The 26533-nt window shown below is 36.3% G+C and overlaps 1 protein-coding gene across 1 annotated transcript in view; it reads right to left on the reverse strand.

Annotated features, from left to right (window-relative positions):
• LOC306876953 (zinc finger protein 385B-like) overlaps positions 1-26533 on the reverse strand; it is a 143593-nt gene that overhangs the window by 23593 nt on the left and 93467 nt on the right. Inside the window, exons 3-4 of the mRNA XM_079428423.1 lie at positions 19874-20016; positions 2203-2313 (exon numbers count right to left, since the gene is read on the reverse strand). Of these exons, the coding sequence (XP_079284549.1) occupies positions 2203-2313; positions 19874-20016 (254 nt within the window). The remainder of the gene's footprint in view (positions 1-2202; positions 2314-19873; positions 20017-26533) is intronic.

Here is a 26533-nt window from a genome sequence, read left to right on the forward strand (position 1 = left end):
ATCGAGAGAGAGAGAGAGGGGAAGACGATAACAGGAAACTGAGACAAGTTAATCTCTAGCAGTCGCTTCAATTCAGAAGCATGTTGGCTGCGTTGGAAAACTCGATAGCAATCAAGCAATTATGCACTGCAGGAGGGAACAACAGGCCGGCTGGGACACCCAGAAGCCACCCCACTGAGACAACAGGACCACGTCTACCTTTGCTCAGAAGTCCAAAGGGGTTCCCCGGGTTCCTGTGCCTGTTTGTCATGATAAAGATGAAAAAGACCTGGAGAAGACAAAACAGATGCACAATGGTGCTCCTGCGTCTGTTTTCCACTCGGAGAGAAACCTTTTCTCAATTACCGCTCGCAGTGGGAGCCTTCTGTCAGCCAGGGCTTATTGCCACCCTGTGCCATTCAACTTAAATTAAATGGCTTAATCAATGCCAAGACAGAGTGGAACAACATGGCAGTACAGTAAGTAATTACCCCTCTCCCATAGAGAACAACACAACACAAGCCCTCTGCCAGAAAACTCTGTGCAGAACCCCACACCTGTATGCGCACTCGTAAACACAACGGTATGGTTCAGTGCAATCGCTGGGATTTTACTGCTCTGCCAGTGAGTAAACAATGCCACATTTTATTTGGGACATTATGCTTGGAAATCTATTATAGATTGCAAAAAGTTAGAAAAATCATAACAGCAGCTGAGTGATGTTTAAACTGATGTTAGTTGGACTATATACACAAACACACACACACACACATACATACATATACATTATCCATACAGTATATACAGTGGTGGCCAAAATGATTAGAATACTAGTATTTTCACCAGCTAAAAAATGCTGTTAAGTCAGATATTTCTATCTTTTGCTGTAGTGTGTCAGAATGAAATATCAGTTTACATTTCCAAACATTCATTTTGCCATTAATTGTAATAATCCAGTGAGATCTTTGTTTGCACAAGGAGTCTGACAACAGCCAGTGCTCCACACAGAGATCTGATCTCACCATCATCCAGTCTGTCTGGAATGACATGAAGAAACAGAACAAACTGAGACAGACTAAATCCAGAAGAACTGTGGCAACATCTCCAAGATGCTTCAAGAAACCTACCTGCAAGCTCACAACCAGGGTTTTGAAAAATTCAGAATGAAGAGAATTCACTTTCTTTTTGAATTTATGAGATAAACTGAAAATATCACAACCCACAGGAAGTGGAACCGGAATAACATTCAACAAATCTTCAAGGCTCAATGGTTTTCAAATCTTAAAAACAAGGCTTTATCAAGCAATCGTTCAAGTTTAATGAATTGCTTTGAATTTCAATTGATCAATTAATTTCCTTTATTTCAAATTTGAATTGCATTCTATTTCGGAACTGACTTAGAATTTAAAAGGCATTCTCAATTCAATTTCAAATGGTACACAATCCTGTTCACAACTGAACTGACCATTTATTTTGTATTTTGCCATGCCCCCACCACTAAATTGACCATTATTCAGGAGCCAGAAATCAAGCATAGTTAATAAAACCAAACATTGTGAAAATAATTTGGAACCATTCCATTGTTTTTATTTATTTATTTTTTACTAAAACTGAAATGGTTCTGAATAAGAAATGATCCTTGATTCCCAACTGTGTGTAAAAACATTGGCTGTGTATATTCAACTAACAACATCAAAAATGTACGCGCTGAATTTCTGTGTATATTATGGACTCAATGACTTGGGGTGCAATCAACTCAGGTAAAGGAAGAACGAGAGAGCACTGAAAACAGCAAACATAACAATTGATTTAATGAAACCATTCAAATGATCCAGCATGCATCTTGTCGAAAATGTCTGAGAAGTGTTCATTAAAAGCTGGCTGAGGGAACTGGCAGCATCACGTCTGCTAAAATCACCATACATTAGCGCACTTACCTTGTTTTGTATGATTAATGAAGAGCGTTGCCACTTGCACCCTAAACGGCTGTACTGGGGCTAGTTTTAATCAGCCATCAGCGTGCAGAGCGAAACACAGCACTATAACAGCCACTTTTACACAGGGAGAACTGGAATGGGCTACGATCACTTCTCTTTCCATATTTAAGAGAAAAGGGTACACTGGAAGGAGATGCGGCACATGCACAAACCAAAGACAAACATTTACACGTCCTCATATAAACACACACAAATAACCAGAGAAAATTTAGTTTTTTGTACTCACATCTGAATTAAAGCGGAGCTGACAGATGTTGCAAGAAATAACTTGCTTTTTCTTGGGAGGAATGGAGACTCCAAATGTGTGGTTGATTACTGCTTTCTGGACGGGGTCCATCTGGAAGACAAAGAGCAGAGGAACACTTGAGGGTGCTTTCATACTAGAGATTCTGGCGTGGACCAGAGTCTTGTTTGTTGTCAAAGTTGGAATCGGTTGGCTGATGTGAAAGGGGTTTTCTGAAGTGAGTGTGCACTAAAAAAAATTCAGTTCACAATGGGTATAAAGGTAATATGTCTTATTTTAGGACGTGAACTGCTATTAATGATGTTAATTTAGCATATTTTCATGCCTATCGTCACAATTAATTGTATAAAGCACTGACACAAAATAAAAGTTTAAGTCATTTGGAGTTAGAAATAAAAGCCATATAAAGATACAATAAATTGAACAAAAGTAACAGTAAATATATTTATAATGTTACAAAAAAAATAGGTTTTCAAATAAATGCTGTTCTTTTCAAATTTACTGTATATTCAAAGAATCCTGTAAAACAGTTTCCACAAAACTATGATGCAGCACAGCTGTTTTCAACATAGATAATAATAATAAATGTTTCTTGAGCAGCAAATCATCATATTAGAATGACTTCTGACCAATCATGTGACACTGAAAACTGAATAATTACCGATTAAAATTCAGCTTTGCCATAGAGGAATAAATTACATTTCAAAACATATTAAAACAGAAAACAGCTATGTTAAATTGAAATAATATTTTGCAATATTATTGTTTGTTTGCATAATAATGTATGTTTCAGGACTATTTCTTATTTCACACTATTATAAATGTTGTTACTGGGGTGGTACACTTTCAAAAGGCTGTCAAAAGGTACTAATATGTGACCCTGGACCACAAATAATAATTGTTATAAGGGTCAATTTTGTGAAATTGAGATTTATACATCATCTGAAACCTGAATAAATACACTTTCCATAGATGTATGGTTTGTTATAGGATATTACAATATTTGGCAGAGATACTACTATTTGAAAATCAAAATACTGAGAAAATGTTTTGATATATTTATGTTAGGAAATTTCCAAAATATCTTAATGGAACATGATCTTTACTTAATATCCTGATTTTTGGCATAAAAGAAAAATCGATAATTTTGACCCATGCATACAATGTATTTTAGGCTATTGGTACAAATATACCTTTGCTACTTATGACTGGTTTTGTGTTCCAGGGTCACATATGCACTATTTAGGTACTAATATGTACCTTTAAGTTACTAATATGCACTATTTTGGGGTAAATAGTAAACAATTCCTGATTTACTAGAATAAGATTACCGAGTAATATAGTAGTACATGACAGCATAAACCAACCAACAAGTGTGACAAGAGATTTGGGTCATAAAATCTGCAGAAAATATTAATGAATAAAACAGTAAAGCTGGCCTCTTCTTGTCCCGACTCATTATCTAGTTGCGGTGGTACACAGCTGCTGCTAGTAAACACAATGCAGTCGCATTGATGAACGCACCAAAAAGTATAATTGATAAAGTATGAAATCAGCATTAGAAAAGAGAGTTAGCATTGTTTACTTCCCCTCAATTCTAAAATTGATTCCATGTCCCTTTCTATATCTATTCCATTGGTTCAAAACTTTAAGTACTTGGGGATAGATGTTTCTCCTTCCCTACAGGACATCGTCTCAAAAAACTAATGGTATTCTAGCCAAAGTATCCTCATATTTGAAAAATTGGTCTCGTCTTCCTACTTCTTTTCAGGCCCGTATATCGGTGATTAAAATGATAATAACCTTTTGTCAGGCAGTACTCCATTTCATTGTCCGCACTCTGGGAGATATATATGAGGATAGTGGTTTAAAATCCTTCCAGAATCTTAAAACTCAATATAATCTGCCAAGCACCTCCTTTTTTATGTATTTGCGCATTAGATCGGCTTTACGGGTGTATGGGGTGCCTTGGAACTCTCAACTGCCTGTTCACCCTTTGCACAAACTAATCCTTCCTTCTGAGGAATCTCCCTCCTCTGCTTCAGTCATCTATCTCTTTCTTCTTGAGCATTCATACAAACCTTGATCTATTACAAAAATATTGCTTGTCAACCGTTGGAATCCTCCTGACACAATGGACAGATGAACCTGGACTGTGTATTTGTTGGACATTATCTCAGTGGAATTCTCTACTTCTCGTATACATGGATCTAACTTGAAAACTGTAAATTCATGGCATTCAGCTTTTAATTATGTGTCTTCTTTTCTAAAATCTTTGGGTTGGGGTGGGTTTTAAATTTGTGCAGCTGATTTTTGTTTTGTACTACTGTTGTTAACAAAAAAAAGAAAAGAGAGTTAGTGAGATGTGAATCAGAAACAGGCAGTGTCCCCTGCATTAGTCAGTCTCCACGACCCTGAACGCTAGGTGGAAATGAGAGCAATAAGGATCCCAACCTGCAGGCAAGACAGCTGTTTAATGGTGAGAATCAATGGCAGCCTTGATGGTCTCCTGGGCTCTATACCTGATAGAAATAGATACTCTGATTACTGAACCAAGGAGGATGAAGACAGGAAAGCAAATGTGATCTCTGCCACATCAGAACAGGAGAGCACCCAAGCTCCTCTGTAGACTTGATCACTTGCAGCTTCTGAAGTTCTGCCAGCTATCCTTCATTCAAGCAAATAAAATGAAATTCAAGCAAACAAAAGCCTTTTATAAACCTTTACAAATATGCCCTCATTTTCTCCAATTAAATTCTGAATGATCGTAACGTGACAGCAAAATGACACAACAAATACTCTTTATTACTGCGATCCAGGAATAGCTCAGCGTAGGCTTAGGTTTAACATTCCCAGGCAAGTTTTAAAATCAAATTAATATTTTCATCTAAACAGTGAAAAAGCCTGTTTAAGTTCAGAACACTTGTTCTTTTTATATAAATGATTATTTGTCTTCTGTCTTTGAACATTAAATAAAAACATAAAAAAAGACTTATTTTTGATGATTTGAAAAAATAATTGCTTTTTACACGTTTAAAAGCAACTATATTACATGTAAAAGCAAACATCTGGTTTGTCCCAGAGCGAATGTGTCAATCAAAAACAAGGCTTAAAACAAGGCATAAAGTGACAGTTCACCCCAAAAAACTCGCACAAAAGGATATATTTGAATAATCATCAGTCATATATATATATATATATATATATATATTAGGGCCGGGACTTTAACGCGTTAATTTAGATTAATTAATTACACAAAAATAACGCGTTAAATTTTTTTAACGCATTTTAATCGCACTTATTTTTGCACCGCGGAACGTTTCTCACTGGATGAGTTTCGGCGGACCGATTATACTGGAGCACCTACTTGCGTTCTCGTGGAGACCGGTCTTGCCAAGCTTCCTTGGAAGAACGAACTCGGAAGGACGCGAGAACACAGAACGCACACTTATGAGAATTGAGATGTACTGCATTCCTGCTTAACTGACCGCATAGTCTCAGCATAAGAAACGGCCAATGAACAATAAATATTACAAAATGTCATAACGTATTAAAACATTTCATACTATTATAGATATTACTTTCATATAATTGTATTGTTTTATTTTACAGCGTTATATGTTTTACTGTTAAGATTCATTTTAATATGCCAATAAAAATGCAGACTTTCTCCGGGTCTTATAACTTTATTAAAATTAACCAAAACAAAACGATAAATGTTTACTTTCAACTTGAAGAGCCGTTAAGTATTTGTGAGAGCGACTTTAAAGCTTACAGGCTTCCGTACACCGGCCGCCCACAGCATTTTCTGGGATTTCTAACGGCTCGATTCTCTCAAGTCTGCACTCGATGCATCCTCAGTTTCAAGAACATATCCGGGCACTTTCATGCATCCTCTGTACTTGCGTTCTTGAGAATTGGAACTGAACTTCGACGGTTAATGATGACGTAGAACGAGAACACAAGGACGCAAGATCGCTGAAGAACGCATATTGAGAAACAGCCAAAAACAAACCACAGTGAACATGGACAAAGAAGCTGATGAGACCGCTTTGGTTGGCCCTGTGGATGGGAAATTTAAAAATCCATATAAAAAAACTTACTTCTCACTGTTCTCAGGTCAAATATTTATATGCGATTAATTTCGATTAATTAATTACAAAGCCTCTAATTAATTAGATTAATTTTTTTAATCAAGTCCCGGCCCTAATATATATATATATATATATATATATATATATATATATATATATATATATATATATATATATATATATGAAGATTTAATTTGCAAAAACAGATAAATCCGTTTTTAACAATTCTCAGAAATCTTGTTTTTTCATTGTGCATTCCATCTCAATCAAACTATAGTTGGGTTATTTTGACTAGGTTAAAAAATAACTTAAAAAAAGTTAACTAACACATTAAAAAACATGATAACATAATAAAAAGCATGTTTTTTGAAAAAAAAAAAAAACAGTTATCTGTTTTTGCAAATAATCTTTTCATATATATACCATCAGTCCAGTGGCATAGCGTCTGGGTATGCAACAAAAAAACAACAAAAAAAAACACTAGGTTTCTTTTTTCTATATATCTACTAATTTTCTTTAAAAAAAATATATATATAATATATATATATATATATATATATATATATATATATATATATATACTGTATGTGTGTGTGTATGTGGAAAACATGATACGTTTTCACAACAGTATTTATTTTATACAGAAATATTTTGTAACACTATAGATGAATTTACTGCCACTTACTGACCTCAGACTTTTTAACAGTATTATAAATAAAATGAGAAAGAGACTTCAGAGCTGGAGTTTTATTGAATAACAACTAACAACTGTAACAGAAAGTCGTGTCCCTGTTAATTTATATTTATAGATAAAATAATTTACCCAATAAAAATATGCCACAAACATGCAATGCTTAAATTACATACAATTACAGCAGCAATAATGATAAGGACTCTTCGGTAGTTTCTAACTGTGGTAGGGAAATGTTTTCGTTCATATGGTGTCCCAAATCTATGCTCGTGGATCTGAGAATTTAATGAGACAAGAAAATAAATGGACAAAATTTAACAAGCTCTGAAATATGTGCTGTGCAGCGTCCAACAGGATTACGCACAGTGCTTCACTACTTCTCGAAGCCATGCGTGAAACCCTGGCACGAGAGAGCTGACTTCTGAGTTTGCCTCCAAGTCATTTAACCATTTCACACACTCACTACAGCCGTCTCTCCAAGCAGGAAAGCATTTCACAGCTCACTTAATAGACAGACAGAAAAACCCCAGCATATTCAACTTCAGACACAATCCTGGCATATTTTACCTGGAGCAAACGGAGAATGTCCATAGCACACTTATGTGTAGAATGACAAGCGAAAGAGAGACCAGTGGAGACAGAGACGGACAGAGACGTGGTGTGGCGCGCGCTCCGGTAGCGTTGCAGTGGAGGTCTGTTCTCACAGCAACACCTCTCTCTCTCTCGCTCTCTCTCTCCATCTCTCAAACACACACAAGCACACTCGCTGCCACCCTGCCTGCCTGCTGATCCTCGCATCTCAGGCTGATTAGCTCTGAATAACTGATGAGCTTGGGTAAACAGGAGTCAACTCTACACAGCGAATTCTGTTCACTCGTGATAGGAGTTTGTATGAACTCGGTCCATTAAGTATTCACAACAGTTACCCTTCGAGCCGGATGGATTACACCCAAAGCCTTTTCTTTATTTAACTAAAATGTTTTAAATTCCCCATTAACCAGCTAGATGTTTAGTTTAATGACGTCCCAAGCCCCGTTTCACAAGTGACAGCAAGTAAATCACTGGATCACTGAAAATCAGCAAGTCCCTGCACTGTTGGTTCCTAGCACTGACAGATTTGTCAGTGGGATAGTAGCCAATCTCTTAATTTCTTTTGTGAATTTTGAGTGAATAATACTTTTTTTCATTTCATAAGTACTATATACATAGTAATACATATACATATAGTCAATTTAGTATTTTTTTTCCTTTTAAGAAAGTTTGTGCATTTTAATATTATATATATTATCTATATTATTATATATATTATATACAGTGCCCTCCAAAAGTATTGGAACAGTAAGGCCAATTCCTTTATTTTTGATGTAGACTGAAAACATTTGGGTTTGACGTCAAAAGATGAATATGAGATGAGAGATTAACATTTCAGCTTTTAACAGGTATTTTCATCTGGATCTGATACGCAACTTAGAAGATAGCACCTTTTGTTTGAACCCACCCATTTTTCATGTTACCAAAAGTATTGGAACATGTGACTGACAGGTGTGTCCTATTAATTGATTATTCAAACAATAAATAGCACTGAATGTCTGCACTCAGTTTCAGATCCGTGCAGACTGTATTTATAGTTAGTTAGACGTGTAACCAACATGAAAACCAGAGAGGTGTCTATGGGTGAAAAACGAGCAATTGTGAAGCTGAGAGAAGATGAAAAATCAATCAAACCATTGCACAAACACTGGCAATAGCAAGTACAACCATTTGTAATCTCCTGAGGAAGAAAGAAACCACTGGTGTACTAAGTAACACACCTCAAACGGGTAGATCAAGGAAAACATCAGCAGTTGACGACAGAAACATTTTGACAGCTGTAAAGAAATACCCTAAAACAACTGTTAGACATCAGCAACAACCTCCAGAGGGCAGGAGTGAAGGTATCACAATCTACTGTTCGCAGAAGACTTCATGAACAAAAGTACAGAGGCTACACCAGAAGATGCAAACCACTCATTAGCAAGAAGAATAGGAGACGAGCTTCAAAAATTCTGGGACAAGGTTTTATGGACCAAAGTGATGGAAAGGCTAAAGTTTGGAGAAAGAAAGGATCTGCTCATGATCCCAAACATACAAGCTCATCTGAAGCACAGTGTACTTCTGTCACAAAAGAAGAATGCAAAAGTTCGGTGATGTCAATGGGTCACAGGCTTGATGCAGTTATTGAAAGCAAAGGATTTGCAACTAAATATTAAGTCTTTTTCACTTTAATCTATGTTAATTCTATCTGTTCCAATACTTTTGGTAACATGAAAAATGGGTGGGTTCAAACAAAAGGTGCTATCTTCTAAGTTGTGTATCAGATCCAGATGAAAATACCTGTAAATAAAAGCTGAAATGTTAATCTCTCATCTCATATTCATCTTTTGATGTCAAACCCAAATGTCTGCAGTCTACAGCAAAAATAAAGGAATTGGCCTTACTGTTCCAATACTTTTGGAGGGCACTGTATATATACTGTACATACACACACAGGTGCATCTCAGAAAATTAGAATATGGTGAAAAAGTTAATTTTTTCTTGTAACTTATTTCAAAAAGTGAAACTTTCATATATTTTAGATTCATTACATGTAAAGTAAAACACATAAAAAGTTTTTTTGTTTTCATTTTGATGATTAGAGCTTACATCTAATGAAAGTGAAAAATCAGTCTCTCAAAATATTAGAATATTTAAATTTGAGTTTCAATAAATGACCATCCCTACAGTATAAATTCTGGGTATCTCTTGTTCTTTGAAACCACAATAATGGGGAAGACTGCTGACTTGGCAATGGTCCAGAAGACGATCATTGACGCCCTCCACAAAGAGGGTAAGTCACAGAGGGTCATTACTGAAAGGGGTGGCTGTTCAAGGAGTGCTGTATCAAAGCATATTAAATGCAAAGTTGACTGGAAGGAAGAAATTGGGTAGGAAAATGTGCACAAGCAACAGGGATGACCGCAAACTTGAGAATACTGTCAAGCAAAACCGATTCAAACACTTGGGAGAGCTTCACAAGGAGTGGACTGAAGCTGAAGCTGGAGTCGGTGCATCAAGAGTCAGCACGCTCAGACATCTTTAGGAAAAGGACTACCAAGCCACTTCTGAAACAGAAACATTGTCAGAAGCATCTTACCTGGGCTAAGGAGAAAAAGAACTGGACTGTTGCTCAGTGGTCCAAAGTCCTCTTTTCAGATAAAAGTAAATTTTGCTTTTCATTTGGAAATCAAGGTCTGGAGTCTGGAGGAAGACTGGAGAGGCACAGAATCCAAGCTGCTTGAAGTCCAGTGTGAAGTTTACGGAGTCAGTGATGATTTGGGTTGCCATGTCATCTGCTGGTGTTGGTCCACTGTGTTTTATCAAGTCCAAAGTCAATGCAGCCGTCTACCAGGAGATTTTAGAGCACTTTATGCTTCCATCTGCTGACAAGCTTCATGGAGATGCTGATTTCCTTTTCCAGCAGGACATTAGCACCTGCCCACAGTGCCAAAAGCACTTCCAAGTGGTTTGCTGACCATGATATTACGGTGCTTGATTGGCCAGCCAACATGCCTGACCTGAACCCCATATGGAATCTATGGGATATTTTCAAGAGAAAGATGAGAAACAGTCGATCCAACAATACAGACGAGCTGAAGGCTCAGTAGTGCCTCAGCAGAGCCACAGGCTGATCGCTTCCATGCCATTCCTCACTGATGCTGGAATTTGTGCCAAAGGACCAAGTATTGAGTGCATAAATGAACATACTTTAAAGAACCTTAAACTTGAACTTTTCTGTTTTGCAAATCCTTTTTTTGATTGATCTTAGGAAATATTCTAATATTTTGAGATACTGATTTTTGACTTTCATGAGCTTTAAAGCTCTAATCATCAAAATTAAAACATTTTTTTTAAGTCTTTTACTTTAGATGTAATGAATCTAAAATATATGAAAGTTTCACTTTTTGAAATGTTACAAGAAAAAATTAACTTTTTCACCATATTCAAATTTTCTGAGATGCACCTGTATATATATACATACATATATAAATATATATACATACATACATACATACATATATATATATATATATATATATATATATAATTAATTAATGTATATAATTACATGTATATATTCAACTATAAACATAAATACAATTTAAAAAATAAAATAAAAACAATATAAAAGGAAAAAAAACTCCTTTATTATTGTTTTGACTGTATATTTGATTAAATAATGCAACCTTTGTAAGCATAGAAGACCGCTTTCAAAAACACACAAAAAGATCTGTAAAACAAAAAAGATACATATAAAATACTATATACACACGCACACACACACTTTTTGGAACTTGTTATCATGCAACCAAGATGCAAATTATGTCATCAATGACAGTTCACTTCTGTGAGTTAAGTCAGATTGCTATTGGACTAATTATTTTTCATTTACTGTTTTTTTCAACCGGACCACCACCTTTTTAAGCGGACTTGGTTGTATTTTGCTGATGCCATTTTATCCTTGGATAAGAGTGCCATCCTCTCTATTTGATTAGGTTACAGTAAAGTGGACTAGCAGCCATCCATTCATGACCTCTGCAGGTCACTAATGCAGTTCCTCACCACTCGGCCAACTCTACAAAACCACAGCACAGAAAATGCCCCCTAACACCCCCCAAACATCCTGTTTTTAAAGAATCCAAAGTCCATAGTTGCAGTCTGTCAGCTCTCTAACATGCTACCTGTTGTGCATGACGCTGAACAGCGGTAATCTGTAATTAAAATCTCGCTCTCCCACCACAACAAGCACAACAGCTATCAGTGCAGGGAAGTTACAGGCTAAAGATATAATGACTGCGGGAGATGGAGGGGTCAGGAGAGAAGATACAGCTGGTGGGACTGTTGTTGTGCTCTTCCTCAGCATGTGGCTGGAGCACCCTGATGTGTATTAAAAATCAGATGTACAGGGTGCAGCTCAACCTGTGGTGCTGGAATTAATTCAACAGAATGGGGAAACTGAAGATGGATGGGTCGCAATGTCCTTATATGGCAAAATATGATCTCATGAATATTAATTAATTTGTACTGACATTGCTCAGAGATTACAAATCTGAAATGCCAACGTGATTTTAAATTAAATGGAAAATCAGTTTTTAAATGTCAAACGTCGAAATACTATGAAATCAGAAATAACATTCAAAAACATAAATTAATAAATGTAAATAAATGATAAACCATCAGAACTGTAAATAGAACACTAAATGGATATTGTAGTGCCCTATGAAATCCATTTTCCCCCAAATTCTGTGTTTTCAGTTTGAATTGTTCTGGATTCTTTTTCAATTTTGTAATTCAATTTTAATAATAAAAACAGATGTCCAGTCAATCGAATTCATAAAACATTAACAATTTGATCATTTATTACTATCTTAACAATAATTGTTCCCTCCAGAAATTCTGTACTCTTTATTTATTTTTGGATTCTATGTTTAAAATTTATTACAAATTCCATATCAAAAATGATGGCAATCAAACAAATGCACAAAACTTTTTATGCAAATCTATACAATGAATACTATTGTATAAATTTGTTCTTTTCACTCAATTCACAAGATCACATAAACGTGACAATTGTATCATTTTTTTTATTAATTTATCTATAACCCATTAAAAATACACAAATTCAAATTAAAAGTTTGCTTTCATATATTTGATTTGTCACATCTTGCATCTGATTTTTTTCACTTATTTATGTCTCTGTTCTGACTCTTCACTCCTTCTGCCTTTTTTTTTTACCTCCCATACAAACACAGATGATGATGTCAGGCATTGTAGGCGGAGCTCCGTCCCACGAGATTTACCTGTCAATCAGGCATTGTTAATCACAATAGCTTGAGTGGAAGTGAAGCGCTCTCAGTCACTGTCAAATGAATTTAAATTACACTTCCCTGTCATTCACCTCCATTGACATAATTAAAAATCTAACAAGTAAACAAACATGAAATTTGAAAAGTAATATGCTGAAAGAGTGCACTCAGTCAGATCACCTGCAATGTCAAGGAAGCAAACAAATGAAAAAAGCAGACTAATTGATTGATATAAACAAGCAAACCTTATTTAGTTCTCTTCAATCTGCCAAGTCATGACATTAGTCAAACGCAAAGACAAAACAGCTCAAGAAGCAACAAGTTCATGGTAATGTCCACTGTGGCATCTCTCAGGGACAACACTGACAATACAACAATCTGTCTTTTTTTCTTTCTTTCTCTTCCATCATTCTTTCTCTGGCTGTCTCTGGACCTATTTATGAGCTCCCTCAATGATAGCTGTAGCTCTGTAATAGCAAGAATATCTTGGAGTGAGTCGATAGCTGTGACCTTGCCAAGGCCAGAGACCGTCTCTGAAGCACAGAAAGCGCAGCAGATGGATAATATGGTGCTTCTCTTCATGGCTGAGAACACCTGGCTGAGCACAAACCGGCCTCAGTCTGTTGTGACTCTGGCAGCATTGATTTCAGTCACAGAGAGAGAGAGCCGTGACTATACGCCCGCTGTAATCACGCTGGGATCCCTGATCGGGCGCAGTGCTCTCAAGCACATAAACACAATCACACTGATGACTAACCCCTCTTTAGCCAATGCTGCCGCAACTGCCTCCACCGCACAGATTTATTCAATATATTTCACAAATCATGAAACAAATTACTCTGATTCCACTTACTGTTGTTATTATTTGTATTCATTAGCGTCGGGAACAGAGAAATCGGTTCTTATTCAGAACTGGTTTCAATCAGGTTGGTTAACATTTCTCTTCCGCCAATGTGGAACAATAATAATAAAAAATAAAACAAACGCATGCATGTGTACTGTTTCGCAGCCAGTTCTACAAAGGAAAAAAAAAAAATTACAAATGAGTCACAGATGCAGAAAACTTTTAGTCATTACTATCCGAATTGAAATAAATAGAAACAATAATAAGTGGTACTTCAAATTTGTTACCAGTAGGTTTACTTTTTGTTTTTAATTTAAAAAAAATAAAAACATCTCATGCATTTGATTAAATAATGCAAATATTGTGAAATATTACAAACTAAAATGAAATAAATGTATTTAAATATATTTTATAATGTAATTAATTTCAGTGATGGCAAAGTCATGATTTTTCATAAATCATTCTAATATGTTTATTTGATGCAAAACATCATTTCCTATTAATATCAAAGCAGAAAACAGATGTGCTGCTTAATATTTTTTTTTGCGTAAACCATGATACATATATTCTTAGGATTCTTTGAATAGGAAGTTCAAAAGAACAGCATTTGGTTGGAAAGTATAATTGTATAAACAAATCTATATATTTATATAAATATAAAATATTATATAATATGTAATATAAATAGTATATAATATTTAATATAAATATTGTCGTCACGTTTTATAAATTTTAAGTATCTCTCCTAAATAAAAGTATTAATAAAAAAATGGTGGTTTTGAATCTTTAGTGGAATCATTAAAAACCGAATCATTAAATTCTTCATGATTCTCATCCCTAGTGTGCATCATATTGTTATCATCTGCAAGAGGCGGAATGTGTTTTTGGAGATATCGTGTTCAGTAAGATGGTGGGCTAGTGTTAATAGCAGCTTGGGAGGACTTGCAGGCTTCTCTGCATGTGGAGTGGAGGAAGCACTAATTATACATAAGGACACCTGCTCATGATGTTCCACAAACAGTCAGCTCTGACGGTGTGCCAGGAGAGGCATATGTCAGGGCACACACATGCACAATTATTATTATGACACAAAGGCAGCTCTCTTTCCTCTGAATCTCTCAGTTGAGTTATGACTGTTATGCAGTACTTTCAAAACTCAGTAACTTAAAAATAATCATATTTATGCTGTAATTTAAAAGAGGATATACCAAACTTTCAGAAACTTAGATTTGACTGTACTCAACGGCTGTTGGGATAAAAGGGATTCAACTGAAGTTCATTTGAACGTTTTTTAACTTTTAAAATGATGATATTATCACTGAAGCTTGTGCTGTTGTTTACCTTCCAAAAGGCTTTTGTTATGTGAAGGAATAGTACCACAGACTGACAGGACGTGAAGTGAAACTGAGGACCAAACCTTATAATTTGTTTATTAGTTAAAACAATTTTAACTCAATTTCAAAAATTTAAATGTAGCATATGCCCGAACCAAACGTGAAATACTCACTTTGTGATGTTTTGAAAAAAGAAAACTAATATGATTTCAAAGTTTAATGTTTTATTCAAGATATTAAGACAGAATCATGGAAATGTATTGCATAGTAGAAATGACCCAACTCAGAAGCATAGATGCTGATTGGAGGGGAGTCACCATGACAAGAGACGTAGGAGAGGTGAGTTCAGGATAAGGGACAAACAAACAACAGCGCTGATCAAACGATACCTCCATAATACCCGCAAATCATGTGTATCACTAACTATAATTAGCCTGTGCCATTCCTGGGAACAGAGACTACTGTGATTAGTTTCATTAGGAGAAAATAATTCATTTGATGGCCTTGTAGGGAGATGGTATAATTACGCTAATTTTGTAGTGGCGTGATTGCAGCCCGGAGAACCTCTTGATTAGCACCAACAGTCAAGCAGTAATTATGACAGCTTCTGCTGTGTTTATTTGTTTATTTTTGGCGCAATCCGTTGGGTGCTGGGCCATAAAAACAGCAAGTCAACTGCAGACAGATCGGTGAGAATTTAAGAATTTACTTCTTTTTAAGTGGAATTAGAATCAAATTCGCACACAGGAAGCTGAATTAAAATTTGAAGAACAGGAAGCAGAATGTACTGAATTCCATTTTGTGTGTGTGTGTGTGTGTGTACATGTGAGCATAGTATATGTGCATAACATATATATATATATATATATATATATATATATATATATATATATATATATATATATGTGTGTTAGGGGTGTAACGATACGCGTATTCGTATTGAACCGTTCGGTACGAGGCTTCCGGTTCTGTACGCATTACATACCGAACGATTCGTTGGACTAATCCTATTACTTTTGGAAAATAAAAGAGCTTAAAGTGTGTGAAATATCAGTGCCACTGCGCTCAACAACGCAGCCCAAACGACGTAACAGGCGACGTGCTGTCTGCCCCACGATAACCTCCCCTTGCTGGGGTGCGTCAAAAGACGATGTTAGCCAGAGATATTGTCAATAACATCAATTATTGGCAATATTAAGAGGATTTGGCATTTCCAATTAATGTAGGCCTATTACATTATTATTTTTATTAGGCCTATTATTAATATAAAGTTAATTTTATTATTAAATTAAAAGTACAATTAATTTGCCCTGCAATAATAAGGCTACCACATAACTGACGCGCTGCAAGGATAATATTATATTTACTCCTTAAAAAATTAAAATGTTTTTTAAAAAGGTCATAAACAGGTCTATTAGGCTATAGGCTACGGCTACCTACAATGAATTATAGTCATATAATTAAAATATTAACACTGCAGTCATCAATAAAAATCAATTAAATAAAAAGCTTTTATTTCAAGCGCCGACTTTCAAAAACAACCTGTTTAACACGAAATACGTTTCTTCTCAATTTGTTTTTATTTTTTCTTCCACTATATGTGGGCCACAAAAGAAATATAAAGGAAATAAATGAAAACAGCTATAGGCTATACCGTTATCAGCATGTTGAAGTGGATTTGTCTCTCGTCATCTCTGAAAAAATACGCGGCATCAGATGCCAAAAGCTCCATCATTACTCCGTCATTCCATTTTTACTTTCACTTTCTTCTTATAGTGAATTGAGATTAAGACGTTCTCCAGCATAAATCTTGCACAAAGTTTGCACGGCACAAAGTTTGCACGTGTGCAAACCCTGGTGCAAACGCATGCTTTTGTGATATCCATTGGCTCGCCTTCATGATTTAAAACTGAAATATTTCCAACATTGTGACGTAACCAATTGCCCCACCCTCCGTATCGAAAACGTACCGAACCGTGTCGTATCGAACCGAACCGTGAATTTTGTGAACCGTTACACCCCTAATATATATATATATATATATATATATATATATATATATATATATATATATATATATATATATATATATATACACACACTGTATATGAGAGGGAGTATATACTGTATATATATACAGTATATATATATACACTGTGTATGTACTGTGTACTCTGTATAGATTGAATTGAAATTGAAAAGACATTGTAATTTAACTCTGTAATTCGGAATGGTATACCATCCTTGTCACACTGACCCAAGGCTTGGCCTTTACTAACCGCTTTAAAGAGCACTGTCACTTTGAGTCATGGCAGGACAGTGCACTGCGGAGAGTGAGAAGAGTGACAAGAAAGTGAAAGAGACAGAGGGAAAAAGTGAAAAGAAAGAAGGAGAAAGGTTTTGAGCCGCACAATAAAACCATTGCAGTTAAACAAGCCCCAAATTCAGACCGACTTTCTTTCTATTTCAGATCCCATCAGCCTCTCTCTCTGTCTCCCTTCATTGGCATCACCACAGCCGTCTGGGTGTGGAGATAAAAGCACAAATCGATTTAGCTCCCTCTCATTTTGAGGGTTGGATCAGGGGCTGGAATCAATGCGTGAGGGGTCGACACGACTACAGACTTTCCCTCAAACACACACTGGCGACGTTCAGAATGGAATATACTCGGACTGCATATCTTGAAAAAAAAATTAACTGGGATATAATAAACTCAAATTGCTACTATTTTAATATCAAGGCTAAAAGAACAGAACGCAGAAGATAAAAAGTGAAACATCATCTCATGTTGTACAAAGTGAGCAAAACTGACCAACTTGTCAGAGATGCCTTTTTTAATGTCTTGCCTATGGTCTGCTAGGAATAGAAAGAGAGTTTAATTAAGGATGTTCAAAACAAACTCTAACAGCTGATCCAGAAGATAATTAAGTGAAAAAAAAAACTATTCACGTTGAATTCACATTGAAATTTACTAATGTTGCCATAAACTGCACAAGCCCAACTAAGAGTTGAATAGATCGTAGTAGATCTGTAAACCGTACAGACCAGGCCCCATGGTTCAGCACACGTTATCCGAGGATTAATAGAAAAATGTAACAATAATAAGTGAAAGTTTATCTATCATTTGTATGTGTTTACACACTCAAGCGATTTTAAACCATTTCAACACAAGAAGAGGTGAAAGAGACTTGGTACTCCTGCGCATGAACACCAAACTGAATCCTCTTTCACATCTCCTTGTGTTTGAAGGTTGAACAGACACATATAAAATGTTGATAAAATACCCACTTTGACAATCATTCTGGTAAATGTAAGAAAAAAATTGGATGTGTATCATTATATTGGATCCATGCATCAGGCCCTAAAGGGACAGCAGCCTATAAATACCTGCTGCTGTCATCAATGCTAATCAAACAAAAAAGCACAGCTTTGACGAAGATTAATCTATATTTAATTTATACAGTGTACACTATGCAGTGCTTTTTGTTTGTTTTTTAAACTTAATTATTGCATTTCTGTACCTGAATGTTACCAACTTTATTTGTAACTTGTATGTATTTTTATCTATGCTTGTAATTTATGTATTAGCTATTATTTTTTTTACTGGCTGTTCACTTGTCTTTAATCATTGTTTGAACTTTCTTAGTTAGGCTAGTAGTTTTTGCTGTGGCAGTACTTCGCTTTAAGTAATAAAGGAAAGTAAAGCTATACTGAAATATTGTTTTTCTTGCTGATCCAAAAAACGTTCCGATCCATGACTCAAAACGTTGAACAACGAGGCCCAACAAAATGAATCATATTTGGATTAATGCTCCTGGCAAACAATAATTCAGCACAAAAACACCTTGTGGTTGGCAAAAACCATCCTATTTTATCCTAGCTGCAAGTGAACACTCACACAACTGTTCAAAGTTTGGCAACGGTAACATTTTTTGAAGCTTTTGAAAGAATTCCCACCAAGGCTGTGTTCATTTGATTAAAAACAGAGTAAAAAGAGGAAAACTGTGAATTATTATTAAATGTTTTCCATGAAAATATATTTTAAAACGTAATTTATTCCGAAAATGTAAAGCTGAAATTTCAGCATCATTACTCCAGTCTTCAATGTTACATGATGCTTCAGAAATCAATCAATATGCTGATCTGCTGCTCAAAAAACAAGTTTGAACAAGCATTTATCTTTTGTAACATTACAAATGTCTTTTGTGTCAATTTTTTTTTATCAATTTAATGTGGTTTTCCTAAAGGAGAATTAATTTCTTCTTTAAAAAAAAAATAAAAAAGATTGATTTACTAGTCTGGGTACAAAATATTTCTCTACCTTACATAGTTATTTGATGAGGGCATGTCCCACAACCTGCCCCATGCTGGCATCTGCCTAATTTGGCAAGGTTCTAGGTTTCTGCAAGCTGCAAAATTTCTAATTACCTTTTAAACATTGAAAGGCCAGTTTATTTTGCTGTCCTAACTATGCAAGATTATATGGCTAGTTACATTTTGTTATTTGCATTCAGCATTGTTTTTTCCCAGCTGTCTGCTAACCTCATGGCTCATTTTTGGGCGAGCATCCAGTGTAGTATGCCATTCTAAATAGCCTCTAGCATGCAATTATCATACCCTCTTCCAAACAACCACACAAGCTGCAGTTTGTGAAGGACGATATACACCTAACAAAGAGCATTATCCCTCATCACTCCATGATTTTCAGAGAAGGTTTTAATTCCATCAGTGTCAACACACACAGGAACGAGGCCAACATTAAAGGGGCAGGCGGCCAAGAACAGGGAGATGAAAGCAGGCTTGCTTACCGTATTGAAATTAGGGAACAGGCCGACCGGAGAGGAGCTCTCCATGGGGAAGGTCATGAAAGGCTTCATGTCCAGACCGGACTGCATCATTAGAGAAGGAGTCCGAACCAATGCGGGGAGTGTGTTGCTATGACAGGAACTTCCTGGAGAGGAAGAAGAGGGAGAGAGTAAGGACACAAAAGAGGCAAAACTTACAAAGCTTTAGGAACAAAAATTCCTTCTTTCATCGATGAGGAAAGCGAGAAAAGATGCGTTAGAGAACGGGCAGTGCCCAGAGGAAACTCAACATCTTTGGCCAAAGAAGCAGAATACCTGAGTGCTCTGGGGAGGCAGACTGGCACAAATAGAGACAGAACAGAGAGAAAGGTTGACAGATGGTGAAAAACAGATCAGGAAAGACCAGTTCTGGTATGCAATGTTCCAAACGTAGTTAATTTACCTTTTTTACCATTTTTGGGTGAACTATCCCTATTAGGGATGGGAAGATTCCCCGATTCGCTCGGTGCATTGGCATAAAAAGTTAACGATGTGATGCATCGGTTTAAAAAGTGTGCTACAAGTTGTCATTTATATTGCGATGCATTTTTTCTAACATATTTGCATTGGTAAAAACCTATTTATTTACATGTAATTACTAGTGGATGAGCTATAATTTTATTATTTTTCGAAAGTGAGCAATATTTTATATGTAGATTGATTTCTCAAATGCGTTCTCTCATCACCGCTGCTGCGTGAATATGACGAATCACAACACCGACCCAAGGAAAAACGGGGATTAAAGTCCAAAACCTGAGTTGAAATAACTTAAATCAATCGGGGCTAAAGCGGTTCCATAAATGACAAATTAAATTCACACAATCTCACTAATTTGTGCACGCTTATTCTTAAGAAGCTCTTAATGTCGATCATGGATCAAATCGATCCACCATGGCAAACAGCGAATATATCTGTGCTGTTTAATGCATTTGAGACGTTGTTTTCCTCAGTGCATAACTGACATGTCACAGGTATAATTTTCATCTGTAAATGTTAGAAAGTCATGCAAACAGATCTATTTTACTGTCAGGAGTGGGCGAGGCACGTTAAAGCAACGAGCGCTGCTGAGCGCATGCGTGCTAAACAGACGAAACTCAATCGAATAGGAGCGCAATAATTCGAGTAAATATACATTTTTCTAAAATATTTGTTGTTGGACATTAAATGTGTCTTTTGTGGAATTTTAAACCTACATATAAGTGTATTGTTATGCTTGCAGTAACTGTAAAGGGACTATTGTACTGGGTAAAGCACAGTACTAATTACTAAGCTCAAATGAGTTAATGTGTGTTTCTTATAGCAGTTAAAATAGTCTTTTTCTTTCATTTTTAATTCAGTGATTTTAACTTTTAATTTAGTTATTTTAATGCTTTAAAGAGCAATTTTAGATTGTAATGTTCGAATGTTCTGCTATCTGTTTTGCAAACTATAAAAGGTACAGCTGTCATAAAACCAGGTTACCATAGACCAGGTTAGTTTCCCAGCATAAGTTGCTACAGTGACTAAGCTTGATCTAGGCTTATGTTAAATTTGCTTTACGGAACCAAATCGTTTGACAATGAGTCAGACTAACTGAAATAAGCCTGGCTTATTTGGTTAACTTGTTTTATGAAACAGGCCTTGAGGCATTAAGTGATCTCCACTGCATCGAATCAAATTGTGTTTACTTTTACATATTACTTTTCAATTTGATTGGGTTAAATGCAGAGCATTTAAATGTCACTTCACTCACTCACTCATGATGATCTGGGCTTGAACACTGATAGTTTGAGGGGCAGTTTCTAAATTTTCACTTTTGTGACAATGACAAGTCTATAGTAAATGGGTTTGAATAAAAGCGTCTTCTAAATGACTTCTTGTCATTTTAGCATGCATATTTGTCACAAGTAAGCTCATTCATTTAAATCATTTTTAATTCTATACAATCAGTATCTTAGTCTCTTTTCATTTACTCACAGTTATTCATTCTGCCTGGAGATCTGGATCACATACTTCCACTATAATAGAAGCGAGTTGTAACGTTAGTGCAACATCGCTGAATAAATTGGCACCTAATGCGCTTTGATCAGCGTGAGCAGTACCATGTCCCTTGATATGACACAATGACAGCTCCAATTGGACGTGTAATGAAGAAGGATCTTGTGTAATGCGCCATGGAGATATCTAATCATGTATGTGTCGAAAGGAAAAGGGTCATTTCCAGTTCTCTGCCCGGTTAGAGATCCAAGATCCTTCGTTGTACGAATCAGAGGTCAAGCTGCGAAACATAATTGCAGACCGTGGCCATGTCGTCTTATTCTTGAATTTCTGTATGTAATGGTTAAAAAATCCTTGTAATGCTCCTAAAAAACGATGCTAAAGCAAACATGCTTTTAGCATGGCACGGGATACAGGAACATCTAAAGCTACTGCACAGGAGGTATAATGCACACTAATGCTGCTTTAATCATAAGCTAGCGTGGCACATTTGTGTTCTTAGCAGAAAAAAAACAAGCTGCAAATTTGCTTTTTTTTCTTGTCATTTGGTCTGTCTGAAGAAAAGTACGAAAAATAAAAAAGGAATCAATGGCTGTCAGAGTGAGCTAAACAGGAAAAGGAGTAAGGCAGAGTCTGAGGAATGCCTTTTGGCTTTCTTTTCAGATGTCGTCCAACAAGTCAAGGCTGACTAGACGCCCTCAATGAGGCATCTTAGTATGTTTTGTGGCTGCTTTACAACTATTATTTGGTTATATAAAACTGCTTTCGTGGCTGTAAAACAAAATCAAATTATGGAGATGAAGAAAAACCGTTATGGTTACGCTGTGTTCAGACTGTCAGAGTCAACATTTCAAGAAAATCGCTTCTAATTTGTGTGTAAATGCATGCTCTTTATTTATTTTTTATTTTTTTTAACATCACTGATTGCAATGCACAGGCCAGAACAAGTCCACTTCGGGAAATAATACAAATGCACACACTCCATCACTAGACAGATGTCTCCCTCAGCACCTGTACAACCGAGCGCTGAAACATACTTATTTTATTCCCATTTGCTGAGTTTAATGAGAACCACATGCAATAACTGAACTTGGCCCTCTGACTGGCATCAAAATTCATAGCCGTGATTTGAAGCTCTGTGGCCCGACCAGAACATTCAAGTTCAATAAAACAACTGCATTTTCATGGTTCAGATGAGGCGAAAAGCTGCATATTTCAAAGCTTAATGAAACCATCAGAGATGCAAAGACTCAGATGGGTAATGATTGTCCTCATCATTTAGGTTTTGACTCACTGTATTAGTTTAACCGCTTTGATGCATGAATTGTTTAATCGCAAAGGAAAATGTTCTTAGCAATTCCTTTTTACTTCAAAACAAGATTATAATCATTACTGAGATTTTTCTCTGCCAAAATGATTCATTTTAAGAGAGTTACACATCTGGCCACTGCAATAAAAAATAGTATTTCAGAGGTACTTTATCTGAATTTTTTTTTTATTTTGCATTATCACGTTTGTCAGCCAATTCTTTTTCATACAATAAAAACAAACTTCCCTACTACACAGTAGGCAACAACAGTCTGTGAAAAGTTGTAGGTACACAGGTTACATCCAAAGTCACATACGTCCATCCTAAACAGTATGTGAGAAACAGTATGTGAAAAGAGAAGTATGTCTGAATTTACAGGCTGTATCCAAAATCACAAATAGTATGTGAAGAGTAGTATGTACAGATCCACATTTTGCATTCAAAATTGCATACTTCCGTACTATATACAGTAGGTATATAATCCAAATTCACAGGCTGCATGCAAAATCACATACAGTACTTCCCTTCTAGTAGGTGAAAAACAGTATGTGAAAAGTATGCACTATACAGTAGGCAAAAATTGTATGTGAAGAGTAGTAGGTACATTCACATTCTGCATCCAAAATTGCATATTTCCTCACTTTATAGTAGGTAAATACAGTATGTGAATAGAGAAGTATCTCTGAATTCATAGGCTGCATCTAAAATCACATACTTTCCTAGGTGAAAACCGTATGTGAAGAGTAGTATGTCCAAATTCACAGGCTGCATGCAAAATCACATACTGTACTTCCCTTCTAGTAGGTGAAAAACAGTATGTGAAAAGTATGTACTAAACAGTAGGCAAAAACAGTATGTGAAGAGTAGTAGGTACACATTCACATTCTGCATCCAAAAATCGCATACTTCCCTTCTATATAGTAGGTGAAAAACAGTATGTGAAAAGAGAAGTATCTCCGAATTCACAGGCTACATCTAAAATCACATACTTCCCTATACAGTAGGTGATAACATTAGGTGAAAACAGTATGTGAAGAGAAATTCACAGGCTGCATGCAAAAATCACATACTTGCCTTTTAGTAGGTGAAAACAGTATGTGAAAAGGGCGCCGCAGCATAAATGCACCGGGTGTCTGTTCACGGTGTGTGTGTGTTCACTGCTGTGTGTGTGCACTTTGGATGGGTTAAATGCAGAGCACGAATTCAGAGTATAGGTCACCATGCTTGGCCGTATGTCACTTCACTTTCACTTTCACTTTCACTTATCCAGTAGTCGAGAAGAGTAGTAGGTACAAATATACATATTTCCCTTATACATTTAATGGTCTCAAAGTAATTACTTATTCAAAAGAAGTACCTACTCAGAGAGTATTGGATTTTGGACGCTGTCACAGTGACATGAAGACAACAGTCACAGAATTATGGATAAGGGGTCATCAGCCGTGGTGGTTAGGATGTAGCATTAAACCCTGGAGTAAATGATGGATGCAATGCATCAAACTGTTAAAAACAAAGTGAATGTATTTCCCTAACAGTTTCTTTTGTTTCTCTCTATTTATTTTACCACTCTTATACTCTACTTCAAGTGTCAGCCTAAATTGCTGGGAACATAACAAGAAGACCATTACAGAGAGACACGGAGCTCTGTTGCAGGGCAGACATGCCAGTGGTTTGAAGACTGTGGTCAGGGCCAATCACTAAAACCGATGACAGGATAAAGTGTGTGTGGGAAAGAGGCCACAGTAATTATTGTTCTTCATTGTGCACTCTGCAGTCAAAGAGCTGTGTTTGGCCAGAGCAGGTGTTATGAAGCAGACCAGAGCATACAGAGCACTGAGAGAAAACAGCAGCATGAGAGTCAGTGATTTATGATATGCACTGTAAAAAAAATTACAGTAAAATTCTGTTAATGGTACCATTACCTTATCATATATTGCTATACACACACACTTAATACATTGTTTAAAATAAACCATTTTTTGTGATTCAAACAAAACATTTAACATGAGCAAGTGTTGTTGTTCTCAATATTCAGAGTACTTGAAAGTGATTGCTTTTTAATATTTAGTAACATACACTGCAGACACAATATTGTGCTTACATTTGTATTTTTGCTTAGCCAACGAAGCCAAACTCCAACCACGACTAATTTTTTAAATAATCTTTTGAGTGAATGATTCTTTGACTCTATATCATTCACAAATCCTTTCCAGTGTAATAGTAAAATGTCCATCGTATACACACTTCAGAATCTCGCTTAGTAAGTAGTAAGTCATCCAGGTATAGCATATTATACTTTTTGTATACCGACTTACTGCTTTTGTCACATAATATTTTTTGTTTACTATATAGTAGGGAAGCATGTAATTTCGGATACAGCTATTAAGACAATCACATGTTTTGTTCATGCAGAAATCTGGATGTTTGAGTGAATCGGTTAAATGAATGATTCAATGAACTTATAAAGACATTCATGTGTTTCGTCCCCATAGGAATGAGTGTGTTTGAACGAATCAGTTGAGTGAATGAATTAATCAGTCAGTCACTCATAAACAGTCATTTGTTGCCACCTACTGGCATAACTATGCAACTAACAGAAACAAGTCAACAATCCTCAATCCTAAAAATCAGCACCACTAAAGCCTGGAATACAATACCCGACACTAAAAATCTGAACAGGTTTTAAAACGTTAGACATCATACACTTGCTGACTTTGAAAACAGTCAAGGAAAATCTGGACATCATGCACTAAACGACTGAGGATCATACAATAACAGATTTTAAAGTTGTTTGCATCTCAACAAACAAATGAAAACAGTTAGGCTTTTCACACTGCGGGTTATCGTCGTTCTAAACACCGCTTTTAACCCCGGGTAAAGACACGTTTCACACCGCCAATTTGAAAGCGGTGTTAGCACCGCATTTTACCCGGGGTTATGAAACCCTGCTCCGGAGCAGGGTTAGCACCGCATTTGTGGTGTTAACCCCGCATTGCGGTGCTAAGTTTGTTCAGTGTGAAATGGAGCGGTGTTTGCTTGTTGCTGCTGGACGCTTGGCAACAGACAGCCAATCAGAAAATGAGCAGCGAAGCTCGTGTCACGTCAAGCGCGCATCGTGTAGCTCGCGTTCCCGTGGCGTCTGCCGTTGCTAAGCAACCATGACCCGCGCTCTTTCAGCAAAGGATAAATGGATTTCCAGCACTAAATCGCTGTTCGTCCAATCAGTGACAGTGACACCGCAAATATGCAAATAAGAACGTTAACCCGGGGTTTAGGAATGTACAGTGTGAAACGACTGTTAATGAATACCCAGGGTTAACAGTTAACCCCAGGTATAG

The sequence above is a fragment of the Barbus barbus genome, assembly GCF_936440315.1.
Source record: "Barbus barbus genome assembly, chromosome: 11".
In the NCBI taxonomy this organism is placed as follows: Eukaryota; Metazoa; Chordata; class Actinopteri; order Cypriniformes; family Cyprinidae; genus Barbus; species Barbus barbus.